The sequence below is a fragment of the Phasianus colchicus genome, chromosome 1 (genome assembly GCF_987193195.1).
Source record: "Phasianus colchicus chromosome 1, bPhaCol1.hap1.1, whole genome shotgun sequence".
Taxonomy (NCBI): domain Eukaryota; kingdom Metazoa; phylum Chordata; class Aves; order Galliformes; family Phasianidae; genus Phasianus; species Phasianus colchicus.
Genome location: NC_143436.1, coordinates 197,210,544 through 197,237,964, shown reverse-complemented (window position 1 = coordinate 197,237,964; position 27,421 = coordinate 197,210,544). Strand labels below are relative to the sequence as shown.

General features: G+C 47.2%; 1 protein-coding gene across 2 annotated transcripts in view; it reads left to right on the top strand.

Moving 5' to 3' along the window:
* Nucleotides 1-24,820, top strand: part of MAP6 (microtubule associated protein 6) — a 35,965-nt gene extending 11,145 nt beyond the window's left edge. Inside the window, exons 2-4 of one of the 2 annotated variants that reach the window (XM_090134291.1) lie at nt 12,097-12,310; nt 13,345-13,541; nt 24,551-24,820. In XM_090134291.1, coding sequence (XP_089990417.1) covers nt 12,097-12,310; nt 13,345-13,541; nt 24,551-24,620 — 481 coding nt within the window. In that variant the 3' untranslated portion in view covers nt 24,621-24,820. Of the gene's footprint in view, nt 1-12,096; nt 12,311-13,344; nt 21,056-24,550 lie in introns of those variants that run through there. The other variant, XM_031606076.2, reaches the window with a different exon arrangement.
* The last annotated feature ends 2,601 nt before the right edge of the window (nt 24,821-27,421 follow it).

Sequence of the window (27,421 nt, the reverse complement as noted above, 5' to 3'; positions counted from 1 at the left end):
TGTTGGAGGCTGATGCCATGTTGGACCTTGTGTTTCTCCATGACCAAAGACCGAATAACCCCTTAATGGGCTTGAAGCCTGTGTGCATAGCTGGTGGTTTGAAATCAAAAGTCATTGCTCAGTAATTAATAGGGTTAATGTGGGACTGCTGACCCCACCCTGCCTGGCTCAAAGCCTTTGCATGGAAAACCACGCAACTTCATATGTGAAAACAGATCCATGTTCTCCTCCCAAGGAGATCAATGGGAAAAGCCCTTTTGCTGGGAAACTGCCCCTTTAACCCAGCAGAGAGAACCCAATGTAACAGCCATAGGGCAACAACTTCCCCCCATCCTTCATCCCGGCTCCAACCTAAGTTATTCTTTTTAGGCAATGCAATATTTAATTATTACTTAATATAAACATTTTATGAACTGTTACGATGGGTGAATTATTTATGGAGGGGGAAAGAGTGCTTTTTCCGAGCCTTTCTGCTCTGTCAGTTGCAATAAATATCAATCCAGGAGTGTGCTTAAAGCACGCATGCTGTGCCTGGGAGACGGTGCTTGCGTCTCTCGTCTCGTCTCTCAATTAAGTACCTGCTTAATACACTTATCCCTTGCATGCTTTATTTCTTGATGAAGCTTGGAACAGCTCCAAAGGAAGAAGTATTTGCACATCATCTGCTTTCCAAATGCATGTTATTTACCCAGTGGAGAGGCCGTAAACCTTTGCTGCACGCCAAGGCTGGTGCTCAGCAATAACGAATCCTCCTTCCTGTTCATCACAGATGAGCTGTAGATGTGTGCTTTTAATTTTTATTCCACCAATTTTTGTTGGTTTATGGTTTGGTTTTGCTTTAGGAGGGGGATAGCATCGCACCTTTGTAGATCTGGGTTTGCAGATGGTGCAGATCTATGAAGCTTCCCCAGCCCTCCTTGCACTCTTCTATTTTGTGACAGCTTTGGTGCAGTCAGCGTGGGACCAGCAGTTGCCCTGTAATTGCTTTGTGCATTTATGCCAGCCCTCGTTTTGGTTAATTAGGAGGAAATGTGGCCATGCAGCCATCTGCCATGCTGCCCTTTTCCCAGATTCCCTGAGGAGCTCCCAGTGTTTGCAGATCCAATACCATGGGACAAATCCTATGGTGGGGAACTGGAGTCAGTGTGTTTTCCCCTCACATCATCATCCATGCCCCAGTGATGCTGATGGCTGCCACACTTGCAGAGGGCATTTTTAACACATTTTCTACATTTTATCCACTTTTGTGCCTTTTGCAAGCAGGGGTAGCTCCTAAGGAAAGATGAGACCATAAGCAGCGTGGACTGAGTGTTGCTCCATTAAATATGATGTGTTTTAATAGTATAATATCTTCAGAAATAGGCACCAAATTCTGCTCTCTGTTACACAGAGCAAATTTGCACCTCAGCTTTGTCTGTTAAGGGTCAGGGTGGGGGGAATGTGACTCAGCCCCACAGAGCTTTCCCTTAGCTCCATCATCATAGGATCATAGAGTCATGGAATCATTAAGGTTGGAAAGACCAAGGAGATCATCCACTCCAACCAACAGCCCATATCTGTGACTGCTCTAAGCCATGTCCCCAAGTGCCACATCTCCCCTTTTCTATCATACTCCTCTCCTCTTTTCTATCATACCTTCCTGGGCAGCCTGTGCTGGTGCCCTACTGGAATGCTGAGATCAAAACCCTCAACCAAGACTCACCTGTGCATGTCACACCCATCTCTATTATGCTTCTTCCATTTAAAAATAATTACATTGTCAGAATTTTAACTCAGTGGCTACGTTGCATGGGAAGGCATGAAAGAGAAAGCAGAATTCAGCCCTTCCTGTCAAACCCAGCAACTCACCATATGTGCTAAAAAAAATAATCTTGTAAAGAAATACCACAAGCTCAAACACGTGCACAAACACTGGCACAGAGCAAGCACGTGGTCAGACCAAATGTAGGTTAATCTTGCACTCTGCTTCATGTTGCATTACTTGTAGCTGTGTAGTTGTCACCCTGCATATGCTGTGTGCAGCCTTCCTCCCCATGCCTGACTTCACCTGCTGGAGTTGCACGCTGGGGACGTGCAATTCACTGAGCTGTGGAGCCATTTACCCTGAAATGCACATTATGCTGGAGCTGGCACATGTGCTATCAGCCCGTGGGCTCAGGGAGGTTCTGCTGGAACAGTTCTTGCCAAAGGGTTTGTAGTGATCTGTGGGGAACCACAACCGTGCACGCAGTGGGAATGCAGTGCTGCTGCTTCACAGAATCATAGGGTGGTTGGGTTGGACCTTAGAGCTCCCCCAGCCCCAACCTGCCATTGGCTGGGTACCCCCCAGCTCAGCCCATGGCTTTGGGCCTCTCCAGAATGGGGCGCCCACAGTGCTCTGCTTGCACCCTATTAATTGCAGACATGCCTTGTGGATGGGTGAAGTACGGTGTCATGGACTCGAATTGCAAGAACACAAGATGCATCCAAAGGTTGTTTATGTAAGACACTTGTGTTACATATTATCTTTTATATTTTTACTTCTGAGACGAATATAGGATAAAACCAAATGACTTGGGAGCCTAAGCATAGGTGTGTGCTTTGCTCTCGTGTGAGACGTTAGCTTGGAGAATTGAGATGGGGAAGTAGATCACTTTGGAGATACCTGTTTCTTCCTACACTCAGGTTTGAGTGATTTAAAAGAAAATAAGCTGTGCTTGCTGCAGGTTGGCCTCTAAGCTGGGCTGCAGATTCCTCTATCCATTGGGGATCAAGGATACACCCACTGTTGTGAATGGCTGGAGCATCAAAGGTACAGGGCATTCTGCCAGAATATCACAGAATGACAGAATGGCCTGGGTTGCAAAGGAGCACAATGCTCATCCAGTCCCAACCCCCTGCTGTGTGCAGGTCACCAACCAGCAGCCCAGGCTGCCCAGAGCCACATCCAGCCTGGCCTTGGATGCCTGCAGGGATGGGGCATCCACAGCCTCCTTGGGCAACCTGTTCCACTGCCTCACCACCTCTGGATGAAAAACTTCCTCCTCATATCCAACCTAAACCTCCCCTGTCTCCCTTTAAAGCCATTCCCCCTTGTCCTATCACTCTCCACCCTCATAAACTGTCAGACTGCTGCCATGGACAGTATGTAAGGAATTTGCTCCAGAGGAGGTTCAGGTTGGATATTAGGAACAGTTCCTTCTCCAAAGAGCAGTGATGCAGTGGCACAGACTGCCCAGGTAGTGGGGGAGTCATCGTCCCTGGAGGTGATCCAGAACTGCAGGGATGTGGCACTGAGGGACATGGTGAGTGGGCTTGGTGGGATGGGTTGGAGTTGGGACTGGGGAGCTTGGGAGGTCTTTTCCAACCATAATGACTCCGTGTGTCTATGAAATACATGGTATTTGGGGGCTTCATTGCTTTGGACTTCTGCTCTAGGCAGATGCAAGAAAAAAAACTTGAATTCTGTTTATTCTCGATGTGAAATTTGCCATGGCGCTTGGTTCTCTGCTGTTCTACTCAGTAGCCCTTATTCCTCTATGAATCATAGCATCATAGAATGGGTTGATCTGGAAAGGACCCCTAAAGGCCATTGGATCCCACAGTGAACTGGGACACCCACAGCTCCATCAGTGCTCACAGCCCCATCCCATGACCCCGGCTGTGTGCAGGGATGGGGAACCACCACCTCTCTGGGCAACCTGTGCCTCACTGCCCTTACTGTACTCAACTCCTTCCTTATATCTAAATAAGGAAACCTAAATCTCCCCTCTTCGGTTTGAAACCCCTTGTCCTATCACAGCAGGCTCTGCTGAAGAGTCTGTCCCCTTCAGATATTCAAGGGGATCCCAACCCAAGCTCTCACTTTTCCTTGCATGGCCACACCTTTTGAAATCGAGTAACTGCATCTTACATGAAAGCTGACACCAGCATTGCATTTTTATCGTAAGTGAAATTTGAACTAACTCATTCCTTCATTTTTATGTGTACCACTGAGTCTTAGAACACCTGGTGCACAGATAGCATGTGAAGGGTATTCAGATGAAGGCATATAGGAGCTCCTGTGGTGGGGAGCGTATGACCGAAGTCATCAATGCAATGGCAGAAATAGCTGCTTGTCTGAACTGCATGCTGTTCCTCCTTTACCCCTTCACCACTGGATCTATTTCTGCTCCCATGTCAGGATGAGCAATTACCCTGTCATGCAGACGAGAAAGGCAATCAAAGTGCAACACTAATTGTCAGCGGCATTAGAATCACAGAAAGGAGGGAAGTAATGATTCCCTAAAGGGAGGAGAAACACGCAGCGAGTCACATAACATTGCTGCAACAAAAGCCAGAGCTTCCATTTCATTTCCTGACCTTCCTTTGGAAACACCCGTTCTTCTGCACCGTGATTTGGGTGATCATTTCAGCAAATTCAAATAAAATCTTACCTGCCATCCCCTGTACTGCCTGTCTGCATCTTTTGCCACAAGGACAAGCCTTGCAGCTCTGATGCAGCTGAACTGCAGCATCATTAAAGCATGGCTGGAGGAGGGCCAGGATCCCAGGAACGGGAGCTGGCGTGGAGCTTACAGGGCTTCAGTTAGAGCTTCCCAGAAAGGGAAGGGAGGATGGGAGTTTTCCCAGCAGTTCCTGCTCAGGGGACCACAAGGGTGAATGGACTTTGTGAGGACTCCCTCAGCAGCTCTTCATCCTGGCCCATCCTTGCTGAAGGGCCTTTGGATTCCCACCCCGTCGTACTGCTGGATCTCTGGGTGGACTGATCTTATTATGGGTTCATGAAATGCAATTATAGAATCGTAGAATCATTAAGGTTGGAAAAGACCTCTAAGACCATCCTATCCAACTATCCACCTTCCACCAGTGTTGCCCATTGAGCATCCCCAGGGGCAGTGACTCTCCCACCTCCCTGGTCAGCCCATTCCAGTGCCTGAATGGCACTCTCTGGGAGAAGTTTTTCCTGATATCCAACCTGAATTGCTTCGTTTGACCCAAAAAGCTTCATCTTCCTCAACCTCAGGTAGCATATCTTGCTGAGCTAGGTTTCCTTCTTAAAATTCACACTGTAGATTCACATGTAGCTTTTTCAACGCGGTCTGCCACACTGTGATTCAGGATGCTCATATTTACATGTAAGGAGCAGCAGAAAGCCACCATGCATATAATAGTAAAGTGTTTTGCTGAACTGACAGCACTCTTGCTCCAACCAGCTGGAGAATAGCCATACAGCCCATTAAGGAGGATGTCAGCAGCACTTTGACCTGACCCTGACCCATTTTCCAGGGGTGAACATGACATTTACAGATGGGTTATTTCTGCTGGCTTGCTCAGAAAAGCCAGGCTGTGGTCACCCTGGGAAATGTTCTTAGCAGCCTTCACCAGTGGCATTAAATTCACTGACTTCAGAGGCTTGAGCGTGCGCAATGGCAGCACAGCAGCCAACATGTGGACCATTGGGTGTCATGGCTTGGTGTAGGATATGGCTGTGGTTGCCAGAATGGGATACTGAGGCCATGCCTTATCTTTCTGTTTGAATGGGATTGGGTCTTTGGCTTTGGGTCTCCCAGTGGAACGAGGCATGTTGTGGGCAGTCACCTTTTACATCCTGGGAAGGTCAGCTTTTACAAAGTGAGCATTGGAGTTGTGTTGAGTTGGATTGCAAATAAGGTTATTAGAAACCCAGTACTGTTTTCACATTTTCTTCCCTTTACCCCTTCCTCAGCAGAACCCATGAGCTCGTAACATCAAGAGAAATTCAGGCAGGAATAAACAAGGAAGTCTCCGTGAGGTTATGAGGTTCCTGGGAGGTTCCTGAGGTCTCAAAGCTGTTGGGTTCAAACTCTTCCCAGATCTCTAGATGAACTTTTTGCATTTAAACAGTGGGATCTCCCGTTATCTTTCCCCAGAGGAGTGTTGGCCCACAAGTACTTGAGCTTTGGGTGCCCAGATGTGCCTTCTGCTCTGAATTTAAGGTTCAGTTCACTCTTTTCTATCATACCTGGACCTCTCCACATTGCTCAGTGTCCCAAGACTGACTGTTCCTTGCAGAAAGTCTTGGGTATCTCTATCCCAAGGCATGAGCAATGTCAGGGCTGTTAGCATTTGGGTTGGTCTTCAGCAGCTCTGTGACTCTTTTAGTTTCTTGGCCCTTTGCAACGTTCACTGTCCCCTTCAGTCATATATTTGGGACATTTTGAATGTGAGCAATATTTCTGCATCCTTGGAAAACCATGCTACATGGCCCTCGGGCAGTGCAATATCCATGATTTGTAGGCTGCTGATTCAAGCAGCTTTCATAAATGGATTGCAGCATAGTTCTGTTCTGCCAGAAGACTTGACTTCATCCCTTTCATTAATCATGTCTTGCTCACAGCCTGCTTAAGCTGGAGTTGAAGTTGCCCTGTTGGAGGCTCAGCACATTCCTCTCTTCTATACCAGTGCTGTACGTGACAAGCCTTACCCAGGGATATATGGATTTTCACCCCTCCTCGGGCACCAGGAGCTTCATGACACCATTCACAGCGCAGCTTTACAGTAAATTATTGTGTACAAAATAATGGCGTGGGCATTAGAGGATAAAGCTGTCTTTAAGCACACACGTGAGAGCTGCAGACTCGGTGCCCTGACGGCCATGGGCAGTGGGCACGGTGGGGGTGGGCTGGGGTTGGGCTTGGGGATCTTGGAGGGCTTGTCCAACCTTAATGGTCCTATGATTCTATGAACGTGTTGCTGAAATTTCCTTTGATAACTCTAAATATTCTCAATGTCCATCTATACAGCCAGGACTTAATTAAACCTCATCATCTGCTGCCCTTTGGTGACGCTCTTTAGCTGTGTGTTCCAGAGGCTGACCAAGCATTGTCCTTGTTTGTAGGCTTTCCACTCTTTCACTCCAATGGATATTCTTTTCCTATGTTAAAAGAAAGGAGGGAGCTGGAAAACACTTGGGAGAAACAACAGCATCTCAAAAGCTGTAATACGAGAGAGGCAAGATTGAGAATCCCAGAATAATGCAGTACTTAATTTAATTTGGCCAAAATGTATATTTTTTCAGTGCTTTTGTTTTTGTTTTTTTTAATTTAGAGGAATATAAAAGAGAAATGTGATGTTCTGAAATATTCCTTCTGCAGCACTTTATTTTCATAGTGGTGTCCATTGTCATTTCATGTCATCCTGATCAGAATGAGCCAAACATGGGATGGAAGAGAACTAAAGAAACTGAAGAAGTAAGTTAACGTTTGATTTTAGAGTGAATTGAGCCTTTCAGGCCAAACATTTATAAAGGAATTTTGTTTTTCAGTGGAAAATTGGACTCTTTTCCATTTGGGGTTGAGCTGCCATTTTCCAGAGTAAGCTGGAGATCTCCCCCTGGGGAAGTTCCCCACCTCCTTGGCCTGTGCCATTCGCTGTTTCATACTTGCACAGTGGGAGGAGGGAATCAGTTTGGGTCAGCACCAATAAAGCTGCTGTCCCCAGAATTCGTGTAGCATCATGGGCTGATTTGGAGCAAATGGAACCTCTCCTTAAAGTCCTTTTTGAAGTGGTTGAACCTGACCTGTTTCCCCTTCCATCCTCCTTTTGCTGGAAGCAACCAACCACCCAGGTGCTGTCATCCCCTAAGATGATCTGCACCTGCTGATTTGCGAGGTGCCTTCTCATCCTGAGATGATTGAACTCCCATTATCCTCGCTAGAGTTTTTCCTGCTGCATTTGTTTTGCAGGAGGTCATCTAATGTCTCATAACATCTTTTTTTGTTGGTGAGTTTAATTTCGATTTCCATTTGAGGTCAGCATTGAGTTCCTGATTGATCCTGATTATTCTTTATAAGGCTCAGAGCTGGGCAGAAAATCAGGAGACCCGGAGTTTGCTGCTATTTCAGCTCAGCCTTTTCATGCTGTGCAGAGATAGCAATGCTTCAGAGCTTCCTCAGCAAAATGAGGAGCAACAAAGAAAGCAGAACTGGACACGTTGGGTAACTGACACCAGCCCAGACTCATGTCTGTGAGCAGTGTGAGCAAAGGGCTTTTCTTAGGGTTCAGCTGAACTTTAAGGTTGAGCTCTGCACTCTTTCAGACTCTTGTAGGAGTGGTGATACTAGAACCAATAGGTCGCCAGTGATAGGATGAGAAGTGATGGCCATAAGTTGCTCCAGGAGGGGGTCAGGTTGGATATTAGGGAAAATTTCTTCTCCAGAGAGTGGTGATGCAGTGGCACAGCTGCCCAGGGAGTGGGGTCACCATCCCTGAGGGTGTTCAGAGCCATGGGGATGTGGCACTGAGGGATGAGGGCAGTGGGCATTTTGGGGGTGGGTTGGGGTTGGGGATCTGATCTGGGAGGGCTTTTCCTACCTTTGTGATTGTATGATTCTCACAACAGGGAAGATAAATGTTTTCAGTGCTCGTTGCAGACTGCAGCCAGAATTTGCAACTTTTTGGCACCCTGTGAGTATTAGGGATGTTGAATAGTCCTGAGGGAGGTCCCAGGGCCTTTCTCCAAGCTAGGGTAGTTTTACTGCTTCAGGAACAGCAATACAATATTTCAGACAACTGGCACCTCTACTAGTGCAAGAATTCAAAAGCCCAGCTCTGAGCTGCTGCTTTTCCTCTCAATTCTTTGTTGTCTGGAGCATATCAGTGTTCAAAGGATAATCCCTGAGAGCACAAGGTTTCACAGTGTGACTGCTGGAGGAGCATGCAACAATGCCAGGCACCACTGCGACAACACGAGCTTGTGGTGACGTGGGACCATGTCAGACACTGGATGTGATGGGGAGATCACATCAGTTTGATGGGGAGACACCAGACCTGGAGAGCAGTGGGCACAGCCCCGATCTGCCAGAGCTCAGGGAGCACTGGGACACCGCTGTCAGCCATAGGGTTGGGGTCTGGGGCTGCTGTGTGGGGCTGGGGTTGGGCTCTGTGATCCCTGTGGGTCCTTCTGATTCAGGGTGTTCTGTGGTTCTGTGATTCTGTTCAATGAACCACAGTGAGATGTACTTCTGGGCACTTGCACAACCAGCACAGAATAGCCTGTGTCTGTTCTAGTGGTGCTGTTTTGCAGTTGCCCAAGGAGGTTGTGGATGCCCCATCCCTGCAGGCATTCAAGGCCAGGCTGGATGTGGCTCTGGGCAGCCTGGTCTGCTGGTTGGTGACCTGCACAGAGCAGGGGGTTGGAACTGGATGAGCACTGTGCTCCTTTGCAACCCAGGCCATTCTATCATTCTATGGTTCTGAACATAGGCACTGAGATCAGTGTGCTGCACTACAGCTGTAGTAGATGGGCCTTTGCTGTAGATAGCAGAAATGCAGGACTGGGCACACTCAGTGCATGAGGGTGGTCCCAGCAGAGAGCAGCTGGTGCACACCAGGCATGGTGGGGCTCCATGACAGCATGGTCCGTGCTCTTGCTTGTGCTTGCAGGGGCTGGCCACAGTGTAGTGCAGCAGTACTAAGATTGACTGTAGCTCTGCAGACATCACAGCTCAGCTCTACGCTTGATCTCTTGCTTTAGCACTTTGGCAGCCCATTTTCCCATGTGTCTGTCTTGTCTGTAGAGATCTTGGGCTTTCCAGGAGCATCCGTCTCTTTCTGTGTGTTTGCACAATGCTGTGCATAATGAGGATGCCAGACGCTATGGTAACAAACACGGTCATGCTGCTTCCAAGCTTTCTGTGAGCAGCAGAATGAATAAATCCTGGCTTGTCTTCCATCCTTAAAGTCCAGCCCCCTATGTGCATGGAACTGCTGCCTCCATCCTTTGTCTCTTAGCTATTTGTTTGATGCCATAAGCGATAGCTCAGGTTTACTGGCTGGCTTGTTGGTACGTGTGGGTTGGTTGACCACCTGTCTGTGGCCTGAAAATGAGTAGGAAAATGAATTTTACCTGGCGTTCCCTCAGCTGAAGAATTTGGATGTTCCTTCTGTTCATTGTAATGCAGTGTATTGTTATTTTCACCTCTGGGCTTTCTGCTGCAAATACAATTGAACGGGTCCAGGAGTTGCTAGGAAGGGATCTGAGTGACAGACAGACTTGAACTTGGAGAAATATTGTATGATTTTGTTTCCTTTAAAAGCAGTTGAAAATGTAATCTACTTATGGACCCAAAGTGGGTCTTAGAAAGAAGCTTCCTATCTTCTTTAGGAGCTGCAGCTGGATGTTATCAGTAAAACCACGTCTTTAATCCAGTTCTTTACAGATGTTTGCTATCTTTTTTTATCAAGCCTTTGTTTGGAAGAGGTGTTTTAACAATGGGCTGCAGAGGGATCTCTGTAGATGAATGGGTGACATTTGGTGAATGGCAGCCAGGAGACACAGATGAGCCCATTCAACACAATTCCATGAAGAATAGCATCCTTCATGCAGGCAATATCTCTGGCCCTGTTGCACTATTATCCCAAGCACAAGAAGGGCTTGACAGTAACAGATGAGGGAGAAATGTGAAGAAACTGGGGGAAAAGATAGATGTATCTGGAATCAACACTAAGGAAGGGTGGAGAGATGGACGTGGAATTTGTTTCATAGATGTCATTGCCTAAATGAGCCCAAGGAGCCATCCAGGTCGCCCTAAGGCAGTCTCCCACCTCTGGGATAGGAAAGGGTCTCTGGGCTCTGCAGACTTTGTGTCTGTGTTAAATACAAGGACATCCTGCAGATGTGGTGAGACCTTAATGTAGGCATTCCATTAATTGAAGGAGGAGTGTTGTGTGTGTGTTAAAGCTTTCCTGAGCCTTTGGCCTCAGTCCAACTGCCGACTTTTATTAAAGTAAAAGCTGACTATCCGTGGGACCATTTGTCAGATTTGGTTGAAGCTGATTAAGATGCTCAAAGCTGTTAAGGGAAGGGCTGACTGGCAGGGACAAAGTACCCTGAAGTGGGGCAGCTAAATGGCAGGGACAGGGTCTGCAACCTCCCCTTGCCTCACAGGTCACAACATTAAGAACAGAGCTTTATTCTCCAAGGAAAAATCACTCTTTTGCAGAGGGCTTCTGCCACTGCTTTTGGAGTAACTCCTGGGGCTTGTGCTGGCGTCTTCAGGATCTAAAGGGATCCAGGCTGGATGTGGCTCTGGGCAACCTGGTCTGGTGGTTGGCGACCCTCTACATGGCAGGGGGGTTGAAGCTAGATGATCATTGCGGTCCTTTCAACCCAGGCCATTCTATCATTCTATGGTGATTCTATGTCTGCATAACCTATCTAAGGCAGCAACACACTGGGGCTTCTCCACTGGCGCATCTCCACTCTCTGATGAATGGGGCTTCTCCATCTCCATTCTCTGATGAATGGCAGTTTTTAGAGACAAAATGAAATGGTTTGCTTCTAAACCGCAAAGATGGTGGTGCTTTGTTGGGAAGAACTGAAAAATGCAAGAGAAGGATGGGGAACAGAACGTGTCCAACAGATTCTAAAGGCCTTTGAAACATGTTTTTGTTTAGTTTTGTTATCAGGAAGCTGCAGCTCTGTCCAAAGGAAATGGAGGACTAATTTTTTTTCAGTAACCCTGGAATTCACCTTCAGCTAAAAAGGAAGAGGCCATAGCTCACAATACATTATAAATACTGCATTACCTCATCTGCTTGAGTTTACATCAGGGACAGCTCTTTTATTGCTCTTTCATAGAGCTGACAAAAGTTGTTGAACATAACTTGGTGAAATATAGATGTGATGCAGTTCAGTACTTACAGGGTGAGGGGTAAGCTACAGGAAATTTTGTCTCCTCACTCTTCCCTCTTGCTTCTGGGGAAGGTTGTCGAGAAGAGAGTGCCCAGCGTTGAGCTGCCAACAGCATGGAGCAGAACACAGGTTTTAATGTTTTTGTCTAAATAGCTTTTTCCACTCTGTGAGCTGTTTGCAGGTAGCTTCAGTGAGGAGGTGATGCTGTACAGCCAACAAAGCATCCGTGGTTTCAAACAGAAGTAGCTATGGGTTGTGCAGTGCCTGGGACTGGCTGATTTCTACAGATCAAATTCCATTTGAATTTTGCCTAATGTAGTGAAAACTGTAGGGGCAAACCCCCTTCCATTAGATCTTGCTGAGCAGCGGGTTTCGTTCCCACACCACCACTACTCCCTCCTTTCTTTGACTCATGAAACCTTTTCTTTCTTCATCTTCAGAAACGAGTTCAGACCTTGGATAGACGTCAAGCCCGTGAAGGCTATAAAAGCGAAGGCCCAGTACAAGCCTCCAGAGGAGAAAATGACCCACGAAACCAGTTACAGCGCTCAGTTCAAGGGAGAAACCAGTAAGCCTGCTCCAGCTGATAACAAATTCCTGGAGCGCAGGAGGATACGCACTCTCTACAGCGAACCTTACAAAGAACCTCCAAAGGTGAGGAACACAGCAGAAGGGCCCCAGGACCACCCCTGCTCCTGGTAGGACGTGTCCAACACAGTGAGGTTGGGCTGAGCACCACTTGTGTTTGTTCCTCTTATGTGGCATCTCCATTTCTGTGCAGTGGGTGCATCCTCAGGGCTGGTTTAGAATGGTTTAGATTGGAAGGGATGTTAAAGGTCGGCTAGTTCTGTAGCTGGGGTCTCAGGTAGGTTGATGTACTTGGGAATCGAAAGTATACGAAACTGAGGATAGAGTCCACATGAACTGTGTTTGGCTTTGTTATTTCCCAGGTCATTAATCTAGATGGCTTTTTCTTTTTCCCTCTAAAGCTATTGACACATCACGTTACACTTTGTCCCAGGAACAACCTGGTAAGAGCCAGATCTTCATTTGCAGTTAACACAGAGAGCTCCACAGATCCTGACGTTAAGCCCTTTGTGCTTTGGTTAGATGGAGGATGTGTCAAGGAGGGCTTGGGCTGAAATCTCATCCAGTCTCTGTTTTTTCCAAGTACCAGAGGATTTGCATGTAAATGGATTCAGTTTTAAGCCTGGGATCATTTTCCTTCCCAGAGTTTGTAACTGCTTGGATTTGTGAGGTCTTGGTGGGATAGCAAGGCCAGCATGGAAGAGCTTAAAACTTCTGTTCCTTCTTCATTTTGAAGTGATCTCCCCTATTTTAGGGGCTTTAGAAACGGATGGATGCAGGACACTGCTGCAGACTTGGCTCAGGTGCCGCTCAGTGTCCTGCACCCCAACTATCCCCAGGTAACTTGGATTTGTACCTGCCTCTTTGTCCTGAGCATTGTTTTTTTGGCTTTCAACCCAGAGAAGCAGCCCCTCTGGGGCTTGACAAGCCCTCTTGAAGTCAGAGAACTGCTCCCCTCCCTTCATGGCAGGGCATAGCTGAATAGAAAAACAGCATTCACAATGGCTCTCATCTAAATCCTGTTTTCCACCTGTCCTTGTGTCTCTCTCTCCCTCTCTCTCTCTGTCTCTGTGTTGTTTGGCCTTTCACCCTCCATGCAGGTCGAAAAGCCTAGCGTAAAGCCTTCCAAACCAAAAAAGACCACAACAAGCCATAAACCCTTGAAAAAGGCCAAAGACAAGCAGATTGCATCTGGACGGGCTGCCAAGAAAAAGAGCGCCGAGACCTCCAACACAGCAAAGCCAGAGGACAAGGAGAAAAGTAAAGAGATGAACAATAAACTGGCTGAGGCAAAAGAGTAAATGTCACTGCACTTTCCTTTCTTTCTCTTTTTTCTTTTCCTCCTTCCTTTCCTTTTCTTTTTTCTTTTTTTTCCCTTTGATTAAATAAAGGCCACAAAATTAATTAGAGGCTTCTAATCTGCTTTTTGTTCTGATTGTATTAGAAGCTTTTCTGTTTTATTTCCAAGGAGGATTAGCGAATCCTTGTTTCTGAGGTCAGGTTGTTCTGCTTTGCCTGCACAACACGGCTCTGCACAGAGTGAGGATGAGCGCAGGAGGGATGTGGGAATGCATGAGGATTGTAGGAGATGGAGGTTATGGGTCAGCCACCATTGTGTCCAGCAGCCTGTCCCTGTCCTTGGTCCTTCAGTGCCCATTGTGTCGCCAAGGGGCTGTGCTGTCATCCCATGAAGCCCTTTTTGGGGTTAGGCTTGGTCATCTCCCACTGGTGTCAGCAGGCCTTTGAACATGGAGAGGACCAGTGCTGTGGTTTGCCATCAGTCCATTAGAATTGGTGGTGTGGCCAAGAGCCATTTCTCCTGGTGACACCAGTTTGGAGTTTTGCTCCAGCAACGGGGAAGGAAATCCCATTGCAAGTAAAGGGCCAAATCATCCCCTGGCATAGCTGTGATAGATGTTGTTGCATCAGGGCAGCTTCGCTCATCAGAACCACTTGAAGGCCTTGATACAAGATAGGAGTGAGGGAAGGTATTGAGGTCAGTTGGAGACTTCCCAAGTGTGTGGCTGGTCAGACCAGGTTATCTGCAGGCAGTTCTTCCCAATTGTTTCCCTTAGGATGTGCATCTTTTTGATTGTGTCTGGTTTGTTTTGAATCTTGGTCTGTTTTCTTTACTCCTGGAGTGCCAGTAGGCAGAGCTAGATTCCAGAACAAGGTTTTGTTTGCAGATGTGACTTTCCAAGGGGTAGAAAGGAATGACTCTCCTAGGTTGGCTGGAGCCAACAGACTCTGTTACTTTGACTCTGGCTGCTGAAGCTCATGCTGGCTTGTAAGCACCCTGGCAGGACCATAAACCAGTTGCTGGGATCCTCAGAGTGCCTTCAAGCAGGATCTCAGGTTTTCAGTGCTATTTACTGTTCCCAGCAAGACTAGTCTGGAAGCTACAAGCAGAGTGGGGCCATTTGTCAGTGAGTATGAAGTAGGCCAGCACTCACATGTTGAGGAGATGGGGCAGATTTCTGCATGCTGGTGGGCCAGACTGGCATAGCACACTCCAGAATTTGGGTCATAGAGCCAGTGGGAGCTGGGTGAGGTGTGGTCCCAATCCAGATTTGCTGTGTAACTCTTGGATCTGGTCTTAAATATGTCAGGATTAACTCTGATCTGATCAAAGTGAGCTGTGAAACTCTCCCGTAGCAACTGCACAGAGAGGGTGCAAGTCAAGATAAAGGGAGCTTCTTTGTTTTTGCAGTTCTATGTTTCCATCCTAACACGCAGAAACTTCCAGAGAGCAGACAATTGGGAAGAACGAAGAGAGATGGGAGGTGGGACAGGGAGGTGATAGAAGAGGAATTTCAGAATTGTGTTGCTGTAGATATGTTGGAGTGAGGAAAGTCTTGCTGCTAGGATATTTTAGAGATGTGAAACTAATAGGAAAAGAAGTGGGCTGAGAGGGTGAAGAGTCTCAGTTTTGGAATCTCGCCCCATTAGAATTGGATCTTCTGGAAACATGTGTGAGTGATGGGCTATGAGGCTGAAAAAAGTTTTGGAAGAGGAGGTGAGCTCTGTGATATACAGATAGTGACATTTGCTGGCCTTAGTAATGAATAAATGCCAAGTTCAGTGTATTGTGTGATGTGTCCTGTTTGCCTTGCGCTAACAGCCTAAAGCTTTGAGTATAAGTAAGTGTAGTGTTCTGAATTCAGTGGTGTATTTCCAAGCTTAGCTGTGTTAGAACTGTGTGCTACGAGCTAGTCAGGTTGTGTATGTGGAAAATATATATTCATATATAGAAATATATATATTTAAGCCTCCGATATTTAGGAGGAAACCAGGGAAATCCTCCAGGAAGTAAAACTGTGGAAATCTTTGCGAATGTAATGCATTTTTGATGTGCATGCTCCATGGAGACGCTGACCTGTCCATAGTGGCCATTGCTTTTCTGAGTGCTCAGAATCCCCCGCAGCACTGCTGGAGTGCAAAGCTCAGCTCTGCCTGCAGAGCAGCTCGGCAAAAGGCTTGCGTTGAGCTTGCAGAGGGGAGTGCTGCCCCCAGCTCTTCCCACCCCAGCACACGAGGGGCAGCTGGCCAGAGGACCTGAGCTTCCAGGACTCTGTGTGATTTCTTGGCGTTTAGATGCTCCAGCCATCTTCACACTCTCCAGTGAAGTCCATTCTTGTCTCAGGATATAGCAACAGCTGTGAAGATGACGTGTCACAGCAGGCAGAAAATGTCAGGAAGGCATGTAGACAGTTATCAATAGCCCGCCACGCCGTACGAAAAGACCATGCAAAACCATTCTTGGAATTATTTTTTGGCCCTAAGTTTCACATTTGAAGAGAGAGTGCAGTTACCACTGTTTTGATTTGCATTCAGCGGTAATTCATCCCTTGATTCAACGGGAACCAAATTTTGCCCAAAGGACTGTCACTAAGAGCCGTGCTCAGACCATCTGCACCAAGCATATCCACAGTCTGGATCAACTACTCGATATCCAGGTCTTTGGGATTGCTTCTGCACCACGAACAGCATCCATCGTGGTGTTTGCATTAAAAATGCACAGTGAGTGGTCAGAATATGGCCTCACGTTTCCTTAATGATGGTTTGGGTGGCATCCAACTACAAAGCTAGATGTGAAGGGTTAGCCAGCCAAAGCTCCTTCAGTGGAGACACCTTCCAAGAGCCATTGATCTACGTGCTTCGGACACCTCTTTGGGTGGGATGCACGACCCTTGGAAGGTTTCCATTTTTGCAGAATTAAAATGAGAAACTCTCAGGGCCTCCATCTCCGATAGCCACAAAGCAGAGCTATAAATTCTGGCTTTTGCTCCATCTGCACCAGGTCTTCAGCATACATCTGAGCACACAGTTTTAGCTGTACGTTTGATGCCAGGAACAGCAGCAGTCAGGCCTCAGGCTGAAATCCCACACTGCTCAACCTTCCACTGACTTTACACCCCTCCGACCCACTCAGGTTAATCAGAAGAGAGACCAAATCTCTTCACTTTGGACTCTGAGCTTGTCAATCCCACTGGGAAAGTGCTCTGCTGTTCTGTGTTTCCAGCTACCACGATGCTGATTCTGTTCCACCGCTAACTTGTAATATGTTTTGCTTTCCTTGTAAAAAGAAAAAAAAAACAAAAGCAATGTCATGCTTTCTACCCTGTGAAAGTTCCTATGCTGTTGGTTGCTTGCTTTCTCATTTTCACTGTATTGTACTGTTACTCCTTTCTGCAAAATGGTGCTAATTGCTTACCGAGCTCCTGTCTTCTGACTGCTTTGCACACCGATCACCTGCTTCTTCATTTGCAACGCGTCTGCTGTGAAAACATGGCTCCCATGAATTCCACAAACTCTTGCCTCTTGGAGGCAGATAGGAAGTGTCTAATTAATATTTTGTGGCCTGGGTTTGGTTGCATATCACAGGTTGTCTCTTGTAACGTGTGAAGCACACCTCTTCGTGGTGCTTTTTCATTCTTGCTGTTCGTATGAGAATGACACACACACACACACACACACACACACACACACACACACACAAATTAATGTATAGCCAATTGATTGTGACGTGCTTGTGATCTTTGCTTGCTCAAAGGGTTTTTTTTCCAATGATAAATAAATGCTAAAGACGAATACCACCTCCTTGATCTTGTTTTCTCGATAAGAAGCACAGTTAAGTGAAATACCCTTCCAACCATAATCAGATTTGTGTTGCTAGAGCTGCCACTTCCATGCCTGCCATAGGGACAACTGAGCTGTTGCAGCCTGGCTCCCTGTAGAGGGCTGCTGCCCTCAGCCTAGGCTGACCCAAGAGCTAAGCGTTTGCAGAGGTGAAGATGGACAGTGAAGTCGTGTGGACGGAGCAGGTAGTTTGCTTTCATTTTCTCTGTACCCATGGCGTGTCGAGCAGAGGGTTTATTTGGTGAGTGCCACGCATGCAGGGTTGTGTCCACATTGCGTTGCATCAGGGAGCAGAAACCACCAAGAGCTGGAGGGAGGGGAGATGCTGTGGCCCCGTGGGTTTTAATGACTTGCCTTTTCCCAACTGCCTGCAGCTTTTGCTTGCGCCCCAGACCACCTGAAGGACCCACAAGAGGTCAAAGGGCTGTGAGTCCTTGCTGAAAGGAGATGGGAAATGCTTGGGTTGAGCCCTTTCAGCATATGGCCAGGCACTTGGCAGCATCTGTGGTAGTGCAGAACGCTGATTGATGTACAAATGGCAATGCTGACTATATGGAGAAAGTGTTGATTAAGAGGAAAACAGGGCTGAGGGCGCAGCTTGGTTTCAAATGGTGAAGTCTGCTCTTAGTTTCATCTGTTTTTTTTTTTAATTTACCCGTAAGCTCCTACCTGCAGTTCTTATTTTTAGCCATATTTTCTCTTTCAGTGGATATTCCAATAACAACCCCGCTCACCTGGGAATAATTGTCTGCTTTGGGGCTGTCTCTTGAAATCTCTCCTCCAGCATTGCACTTCTGTCTTCCGTGAAGCACCAACTCTCTACTGCATTTCTGTTTCTGGGTGCTATTTTCCATCTCTCTCTGGTTTACAAGTCACTTTCTGACTTTATTCTACCCATGTGACTACATGCTGTTTTCTGATGTCGTGCTGTATCAACATGCCTTCCCTCTCCCTTCTCCACCAGCTTCATCTGCTCATCTATCATGCATACCTACATGAGTTCTGGAGTGTTTCAGTTGAGCTGTAGGTCCTGGGATTCATCATTTCACCCCTCCATAGCTGGAACTGGAGAAAACGTTCACTGTTAAAGACTGGTCATTGATGGGGCTTGTCTGTGAATACCAAAACATGTTTCCACCAAGATGCAAAGGTAGAGTGTGGATATGTCATCCACCTGGTCCCTCCCAGCCACCCACAATCAGTGCTATAAGATGTGCCCTCGCTGCCCTGTTGCTCTCTAAACTTGCTCATCATCACAAAGCCTGCACCTGGAGGGCAGGATGCTTTGCTAGGAGACAAGGACTGATAGGGTTGATGATGGGCATGGAGACCTGGGATCCCTGTTCTTCAGTCATCCCTGTCTGCATCAACTGCTGCCATCTAACTTGTTAGTCTTTGCCAGGCCATTAGTGACTGGCACTGCCCACCAGTTTTCAAAGGCTGTTATGAGTGGTATCACTACAAAGTGCTGGAAAGGAGTTACTAAAAATTTGGCCGAGGTCAAAGGATGAGTATGAATCATCTGCTGATGTTGTGTCAGCCCTTATACCAAAACGGCCTCTTGTTTCTCAGTATCCTTTGGATTTCGGGTTTATTTAGAGCTGTGCCACTGCAGGGGCATTTTAGGAAGTTGTCTCTGCCATAGCTGGTAGCCTTTGGCATCCAGGGAATAATCACCAATCCCAACAGCACATCAGCATGAAATGAAGAGGAGAAGTAAAGAAAGGAATTCCCTGGTATGACTGTGAAGACGTGACAACGTTCAGCTCTAAGAACATCTCTAAGACCTCTTGCATTGTTGCAAAATACTGTGATGTGCAGACACCGACTCCAGCTCTCTTGGTAAGTTTGATCCCGTTGGGGTTTTAACAGCCTACTTCCATTTGCTCTTATTCACATGAGCCTTCTGGGTGGGAAGTGATTCCACTAATGTGACTGGGTCTGCTCCCAAGCTCAGCTGCTGGCTGTGAGGGCCTCACAGCTCTGAGCACTTCAGGACTGGACATTTTCTGTGGAACGGGGAGATTGCTTGTGACCAATGTTATTTTCTGTTGCAGGATACCCTGGAAACAGTTCCCTAATCAGGGCTGTCATGTGGAGGAGATGTGAGCCTAAGGATACAAAGAAAGCCTGTTAATGGATGGAAGGCATCTTCATGCTCACTAAAATGCCAGTTCTCCCTGCAGGATGTCTGCTCCACAGAAACCAGCAGCACGGACCAGCTGCCAAAAAAATGATGGATGAGGAGCAGTGACAGACTATGAGTCTGGTCTTGCTCAGGGGTGTGTGAGAGCACAGAGGCATCATAACCATTCCCTCAATGTTGTTTATTGAGTGAGAGATGGAAAAGGGGGAACATTTCCAAACTCCTCTTATTGTCATCAGCCTACCTCCTTCCCTCCCACAACCTGAGCCATGCTGCAATCCCCAGCCCCTCTGAAGAACCAGTTCTTCCCATATTTCTTTGGGGGTCAGAGACCTACGTGCCTTTCCTGTCTCTGAGGTCTGGGTCCCAGCCAGGGGTGGGGAGCATCCTCCATAGGCACGGTAGAAAGGAGCTCATCATACAGTGGCAGTCGGGTCTGCCCCCGTTAACCAAGCAGCTCCCAGGAGCACTTGATGGTGCCAGTACCCAGTGGACAAGGTAATCTATCCTGAAAGCAGTCCCTGGTTGTGAGTCTGACCTGCTCTGAGCCTGGTTCAGGATTTACTACCCAACTGAGGACCAATTTGGCTGTGGCCACCTTGTTGTACTCCAAAAGATTTGTCAGCTGTGACACAACCAGCAGGCACCTTTTATGGATCAGTGCTTTGGGGCAGTGGGTGTCCAATCCAATGCTTCTTTGAAGCTCTGGAATGGGCTGCCCAGGGAAATAGTGGAGTCTCCACTCTTGGAGGTGTTTAAAAGATGTGTAGATGTGGTGCCTGGGGTCATGGTTTGGTGGTAGATGGCAGTGCTGGGTTAATGATAGTAACCGATGACCTTAGAGGTCTTTTCCAACCTTAATGATTCTATTCTATTTTCCCTTCATCTTTTCACTGTCTGTCCCACAACAGCTTCCCCAACCCTTTCCCACCAGCTCTCTCCCACTTCCAGATCCTATCTCCTCCAGGGCTTCCTAAATACCCAGCTTCACCAGGAACCTTCTCCTTCCATCCTCCCCAAGTTATTGCTGTCTCATGTTTGGTCTCGTCTCTCTTGGTCTGTAAGCCTTTTTCTTTGCTGTACTGTGCAGTAACGTGCTCTGCTTGGAATAAACAATACCTCACCAACCGACTGCCCTTTCTCATTTCTTGGTGTGGCTTCAGTAGCTGTGTCTGCAGTGCATTTTGTCTGTCCTTGTGGCCAGTTCAGCAGTCAGTCTTGCTACCGCAGCTCTACCTGTAGTCTTTTGGGATGGCTCTGCTCATTTGTTGTGCTGTGGTACCTTTTTTTTTTTAATTATAATTTACAGCCTCAGTGACAAGTTTTGTTGTCTATTTGGGAGCCCATCGTGTTCAGGGCACCATGACTTCCCATCCTTCTCAGTTTTGGTGCATCTGATAAGAGTTTGACTTTTCTCCAGTCTGTGCAGAGATGTCCTGGGCTGGCAGGTGACACAACAAATGCAGCAACGTAGGAAAATAAGGGAGAAGTCTTGTTGCTCAGAGCAGAAGAAGCTGATGTTAAGAAAATATTTTTTTTTCTGTAGTTCAGGAGAAGCTGGTGCAAAAGGAAATGTTTCTCAGCACAATACAGAAAACAGTGAGCAGAAGTGGAAAGCTAAGCAGATATCGCTCTTAGGGGAAGAAAGAGAAGCTGGCTGAGCAGCAGGAGATGTTTCAGAGATGGATGCACAGGAGGCTTCTTGAGGACCAGAAGATGCCCTGAACATCAGCTCCTTCCATCCCAGACTAGGGTTGGATCCATGGTCTCTTCAGCCTGTGAGTACAGCAGGAGCACAATTGAAGCCTGGAGGTTTCATCGAGGACAAGTGAGCCCTGCAGCTGGGTTGTGCTTGACTTCCCCAGGCCCTGGGGATTTTGGTGTAGATACAGAACAGGCACAGAAGGAAAAAGGATTGCTCGTGCTAGGCAGTGCCTTCCCTGTCTGCACGCTGCCTCTTTACTTTCATGGTGCCCCCTCTTCCTGCAGGCTTCTACTTTTGACTACAAAAGTGAACCAAGTTCTGGAACAGTCTTCTAGGTTAGATCTGGATCCATGCTGAAATTGTTCATTTGCTTGCTTTAACTTAGAGCTTCATCTCCCACTACCTGGTGCTGTGGCCCTTTCCAAGGAATGTAGCTGAGACCATTATTGAGTACAATGTTATGGCTGTTTCCCAGGACAAAGAAGACTTATTTCTGTCTCTGTTATCACAGAAAGCAAACTTTGTTGAACAAAATGCAATAAAGCATTCAGAAGAAGCAATTTTCCACGTTCTCTGACCTCATTGTCAAGACGTTTGTCAAGGAGCTGATGAATTCTTATCTTCCAGACACCACGAATGCTGTTCTATTGGACAAAGGCCCTCACTAGAAGGTCAATTATCTGGGAAAGAAGAGACAGATTTCTCTTAGTTCTTTGCAAAAAATATCCCTTTGACATCAGACTTCATAGACGTATGTGCCTGGAGCTGTGCTGCTGTTTGTAAGCCACCAGTAGACGATCTCTTCTACTTGCTCTTGAAAGCAACTTCTAATTTTTCATGTCCCTGGAGCTGGCTCTGTTGGACTAGATGATCTTCCTAGTCATTTCTTTAATGATTCTGTGATTCTGTATGGGCTCATTACAGCTACCAAATAGTTGAAATGCTTTGAGTTAAAATAATTCTGCAGATGTGGATTAACATCATCTCCAGCCCTGTTTTGATATGAGGTTACCAAAATGCAAAGTCTCAAGTCTAGGGAGCAGGTCCTCCACTTGCCACTGATGGCACTCATTGGTGTAAGGGTCTTCAGACTGTTCCCTCACTTGGCTAAGCCAAAGATCAGTTGTAAATGTTGCTGCCCGAGTGCTAGGATTTGTTGTATTTCATTATCAAGCTTCTTTTCAACCCACCAATTTGCATCCTCCCACCGCGCTCTTCCTAACACTGGTATCCAAGGCTGGATTCTCTCCTCCTGGTGAGAGGCTGTGCAGTGCTGTGTTGTCTCTGAGTGCCAATTCCCAGGGAAATTAATGTAATTTCCTCCCCCTGCTGTATTCCTTCCAGTTTGAAACAGGTTCTGAATGAGCTTTGCAATCATACGGTTATGTGCATTCAATGCAAACAAAGAAGAAGGTGGGGGTTGGGGATGGGGCACAGCCTCCTTCTCTTCCAGTTATGTGGCTGAAGGATGCACAAAGCCATTGGAAATAGGCCAAGAGATTACAATGGAGCAGTAACCACCCTGCAGACATGCACAGTGTGCACCAGCTTTCCTGGCTGCCTCTGAGAACGGGGAATTCCTCAGATGACTTGGGCAGGGTTGAACACTAAGCAAAGGCAAGAGTTGGGATTAATCTGGCACTGACCTGCTGCAGCCTGGAGCATCACATGAGCACGGGCACAGGAAGACCTGAGCTCTGGCCTCACTGGGCCATCATCATTGATGGTCTACATCATCACTGACCATCACTGACTAGACGTGGATACCTGCTTTGTTCCTAGGAACCTGGAACAGCTGCTGACAGCCTTGGATCTGCCCATACCCTTGGACATGTTGACTGCTGGAGAGGATACGCAGGCTTTGGACAGCTTTCCAAAGAGCTGCCCTGCATTTTTCCCTAATCCTTTCCTTTAGGGTGCTGGGCTCACCTAATTCCCAGTTATGGGAACCTGTAGGCTGGAAGGACTTGTCAACAGCATTCCTACACAAGCTGCCTCCAAATAGTGCCCACTGGTCACACTGGGGAAAGGCATTGCTGGCCTCTGACAACAGCATCTGGCAACAGAAGTCTCTGCAGTGTAAGCACGAGGGGCAGGATGAGGGTGAGTATTGGAGTGAGAGCTGCCCTGCAGGAGCTCTCCACACTGTGCAGCCCCACGAGCTCACACAGGCACGTTGGTCTCACATCTGGGTTGCTGGTCTTGTTGGCCAAGGAGGTGATCATTGTTCTCTTGGCCCTGGTGTCATCCTGTCCTTCCTCCCTTTAAGCTCAGGACTGGTGTTGCTCCCTACGCAAACCCAAGGTGAGGATAGGGAACTCAGGTTAACTCCGTAATCCCTAAACGTAACCACCATGCCAAGCAACCATCTTACAGCTGAACATGTTTCTTCTGCTTCTCCATTTGCTTTCTGCAGCCTCACAGATCCCTTCCCATCCATCCCATCTCTCCTCAGCCCTGAAGATCCTCTTTTCTAACAAACACAGATTTCCCTGTTTCCCACAGTCTTTTCCTTCTCTGTCCCTCCCTCTGCACTACCTCCACTCTCTCTCCAATAAGACCCATCCTTCCCTTCAGCACCCATCTAAAACTTCTGACAGCATCTGCCCCAACTCCAGAGCCGTCTTTTCTCTTCCTCCACCTCATGTTTACTTGCTGTAGTTTACCCATAGCATATGTAGCATAACTGAAACTTGGTGCTTACACTGAGGCATCCCTCCTATTTTACCCCAAGGACACAGCTAATTCCAAGAGGTCCTACACCTTGGTGTCACCACCACCTCCTGGTGTCTTCTGGGGGCACTGAGGAGGAGGGATGCTCTCAGGTGGGGTTTAGGACACATTGTTTCTGCTTTCTTTTTTATCTGCTGTTTTAACAGGCACTGGGTACTTCCTGAGCAGCACAAGAGCCTTGCTCCCCTGCTCTGTAGTGCTTTCACCACCCACCTAGAATGAAACAAACTGCTTCTTTGTGAGACAATTTTACAGCGAGGTGCTCTTTTGATGCAGGTTATAATCAATTGGCAAGCATTTTTCATAGCTGACGAGTGAGCCTGATCCTGGTTCTACATGAATTAGAAGCTCCAGCCCTCTCAGTGTAACAGGAACCTGTGGGTTTTGGAGCATCTCCTTACAGGGACCAGGACCAGGCTCACCAACCATCTTGAGAACATACCAAACATGCAGGGCTGCATGGGGAGTGATCTGTAGAGTCAATAGTCATGGGTTAAATTCCATCTCGGGGACGGCATTTTGCTGTGGGATATGAGCCAGCTGCTCTTACAGCTTTGCAATGATGATCTTTCTCTGCTTACAGGACCCCTGAAAAAATCACTGGTGCTACAGACCAAGAACCAAGTACCTTAGTGCAGGAGCAGTGCACATGAAGTCGAGCACTTCCTTCTGAGTGGCGGTTGGAGCAAACGTATAGTCTGCATGAAATGTGTATCGTCTGGTTGGCATACAATAAACCTGATGAGCAGAGTTGAATGATAATTTCTCTTGTCTGTCAAATACTGAGAAATTACCAGGATCTGTATAATGCAGTTAGCATGACTGTGCCTTGATTTATATTCAGTAAAGTCAGAAAAAGAAAATGGGTCCGATGCTCCCTTTATTCATAGCTGTGGAATAGCACTGGTTTCATTGTTCTCTCTAGTTAACACGGACAGCAGGGAACTCAGATTCGTGTCCATAACTCATGGGAGAATCGTTCCGAATTTCAGACGTTATCCTGGAAGTGTAGCTGGTAGGATCAGCAGGTCTTGTCAAAATCCTTGAAAGGCTGAAAGCTCTGTAGGGACATGGTTTAGGGGGCATGGTGGTGATGGGTTAATTAATGGTTGGGCTTGATGATCTTAACGGTCTTTTCCAACCATAATGTTCTATGACTCTATGATATCTCCATCTTCTTTTCTGGGTGAGGCTTGTCCGTATGACGTATGCAGCACATAATGAGAGATGTAGCCTGTCCCTTATAGGTGGCCAACAGCATGAAACATCCAGACTTAAACAAACACTTCTAGATTTAGACTGGGGTGTTGTGACGCTTGGAGCAGGGATTTAACTTTCCACAAGCCCTAACTTTTAGCAGAAGGCTGCTTTTCCCTCTTGAATTTACTCAAGGCTGTACCTCAAGGCATCAGAGGTTGGGAGAGATGGGCATCATCCATGGAACATGGCAGCACCCAGGTTTGCTGGGTCCTGTTTAGAAGGAAACTGCATTGGGCTTGGAGAAGTCATTCAAGCAGTTCAAAGTGTAATCACAAGTCCCTGGGCCTGATACCCCTCCTCTTCCCATACATGTGCTCCTTGTATTCAGACTCCTCTGTTGTTGTGAAGAGTAAATCAAGAGTAATTCCAGCCATGTGTGGACCAACTTTAAAAAGAGTTCCAACTTGTAGTAGATCCAGTCTCCTTCACCTGCAGAGACCCTTGTCTACTCTTGCTGTTTGTTGTTCATACTGTACTGCTCTGTGATGTCCAAAATCCCAAAGGTGCCAAAATGGTGGGATCTACCCAAAGGACCCGGGAGGCAAAGTAGTAACCTAAACACACCTCAAGCTCCAGAGATCTGTAGCGTGAGTTCTTGGCAACAGCAAGGTTGGAAAGATTCCTCTTTTCTTGTTAAAGGGAATAAAACACAGAGGAATATTTCTTGTGACATGATTTGTACAAGCCAAGAGGAAATCAGAGCAAATCCAATCACTGAACCATTGCAAAGCACCTCTGAGAAGATGTGAATAGTAACTAATGAAATATTCAGCACAAAGGAAAGTAGATTACATGCCTGTGAATAATAGCGCTGAGTATGCGCCTCGCTTACTAGCTGAAGGGTCCTTGTTACACATGATTAAGTTATTAAATTTTGTTGTGTGTCTAATTACCATGATCACACAATTATTAGAGAGGAGCTCCATCCAAAATATCAGCGCCAGATGTCGGAGGCCTGCAGGCAGTTTTGCTCCGGATGCCCAGAGCTGCAGGTATCCCGGGGCAGTGGGACCGTGGCCATGTGGGCTGTTGCTTCCTGATGCCTTGGAGCCAATCCTTGTCTCTGGATCAGATGTTCAAAGGGAAAAGTCAGCTGAGAATCTTACCTAAATATAGTAAAGCAGACTTCAGTGGTGGGAATTGATGTTTCCTGGGCAAGCAGATCTAGCTGTGGTGTCCCTGTTCATTGCAGGGGAGTTGGACTGGATGGCCTTTAAAGGAACCCTGCCTGCAGCAGGGGGGCTGGATGATCTTTGAGGTCCCTTTCAAACCCAAGCCATTCTGGGATTCAATGATTTTGCCACAAGCAGGAATAGTCAGTTTGTTAAGAAATGCTAACAGTTTCTGTGCACTGATATATTCTGTTCTGTTCTAATACTTCCCTCCTCTTCCTCCTGGTGACAACTGCTGCCGTAAATTCTTGCTTCCTTCACTTTTCCTTCCACCTCACTTTACTTCCCCTACACAGTTCCCTCCACTCAGCTCTCTTCCACTGTCATTACCAACCATCATACTGCCCACCCAGGGCATTGTACTTCATTTCTTAACGTGCTTTTCTCTTCAGATTTTGAGGCATTTGGGCCAGGGGTTTCCCTCATGTGGGGCTTCTCACTGCTCTGCCCAGCTTTCACTTTCCCCGAGGCGTTAGTGTAAGAGATGCCATTAATAGGAATTATGCTCCCACCAGCAAGATGAATTCAATGCAGCTGAGTTGTGCAGGGTTGCTTTCATCCTTAGTGTGCTTGGTACATCTGTACAGCCGTGGCTGTGCTTTGTGTCAGCAGTGTGAGGCTGATGGAGGGGAGGGAATCCCTCAAGCGAGCAGAGCCGAGGCTAAAATAGGAGCAACACAGGAGACCAGAAATTAGAGCAAGGGAAGGAAGGGAATATTTCCAGATCAGAAATGAACTGCAGCAGAGGGAGATAGAGGCAGGAGGCAAAGCTCTTTGTTCCACCCCGGGAGCTGGGAAATAAAACTGGGCCATGCATGACGAACCCCCGGGAGAAGAAGAAGAGGAAGATGGTCATGAGCATTTTTCAGACTTGATTTCACTCTTTGCAGACTTGGGATGCACAGCTTGGAGGCCTTGCTCTGCTTTCCAGGGGAAAGCATCCCTGTGGCCAAGGAGCTGCATAAAGGTCATGGGAGGCACCGAGGGCATTAACACAAATTAATGATGCAAAACTCCTAGTC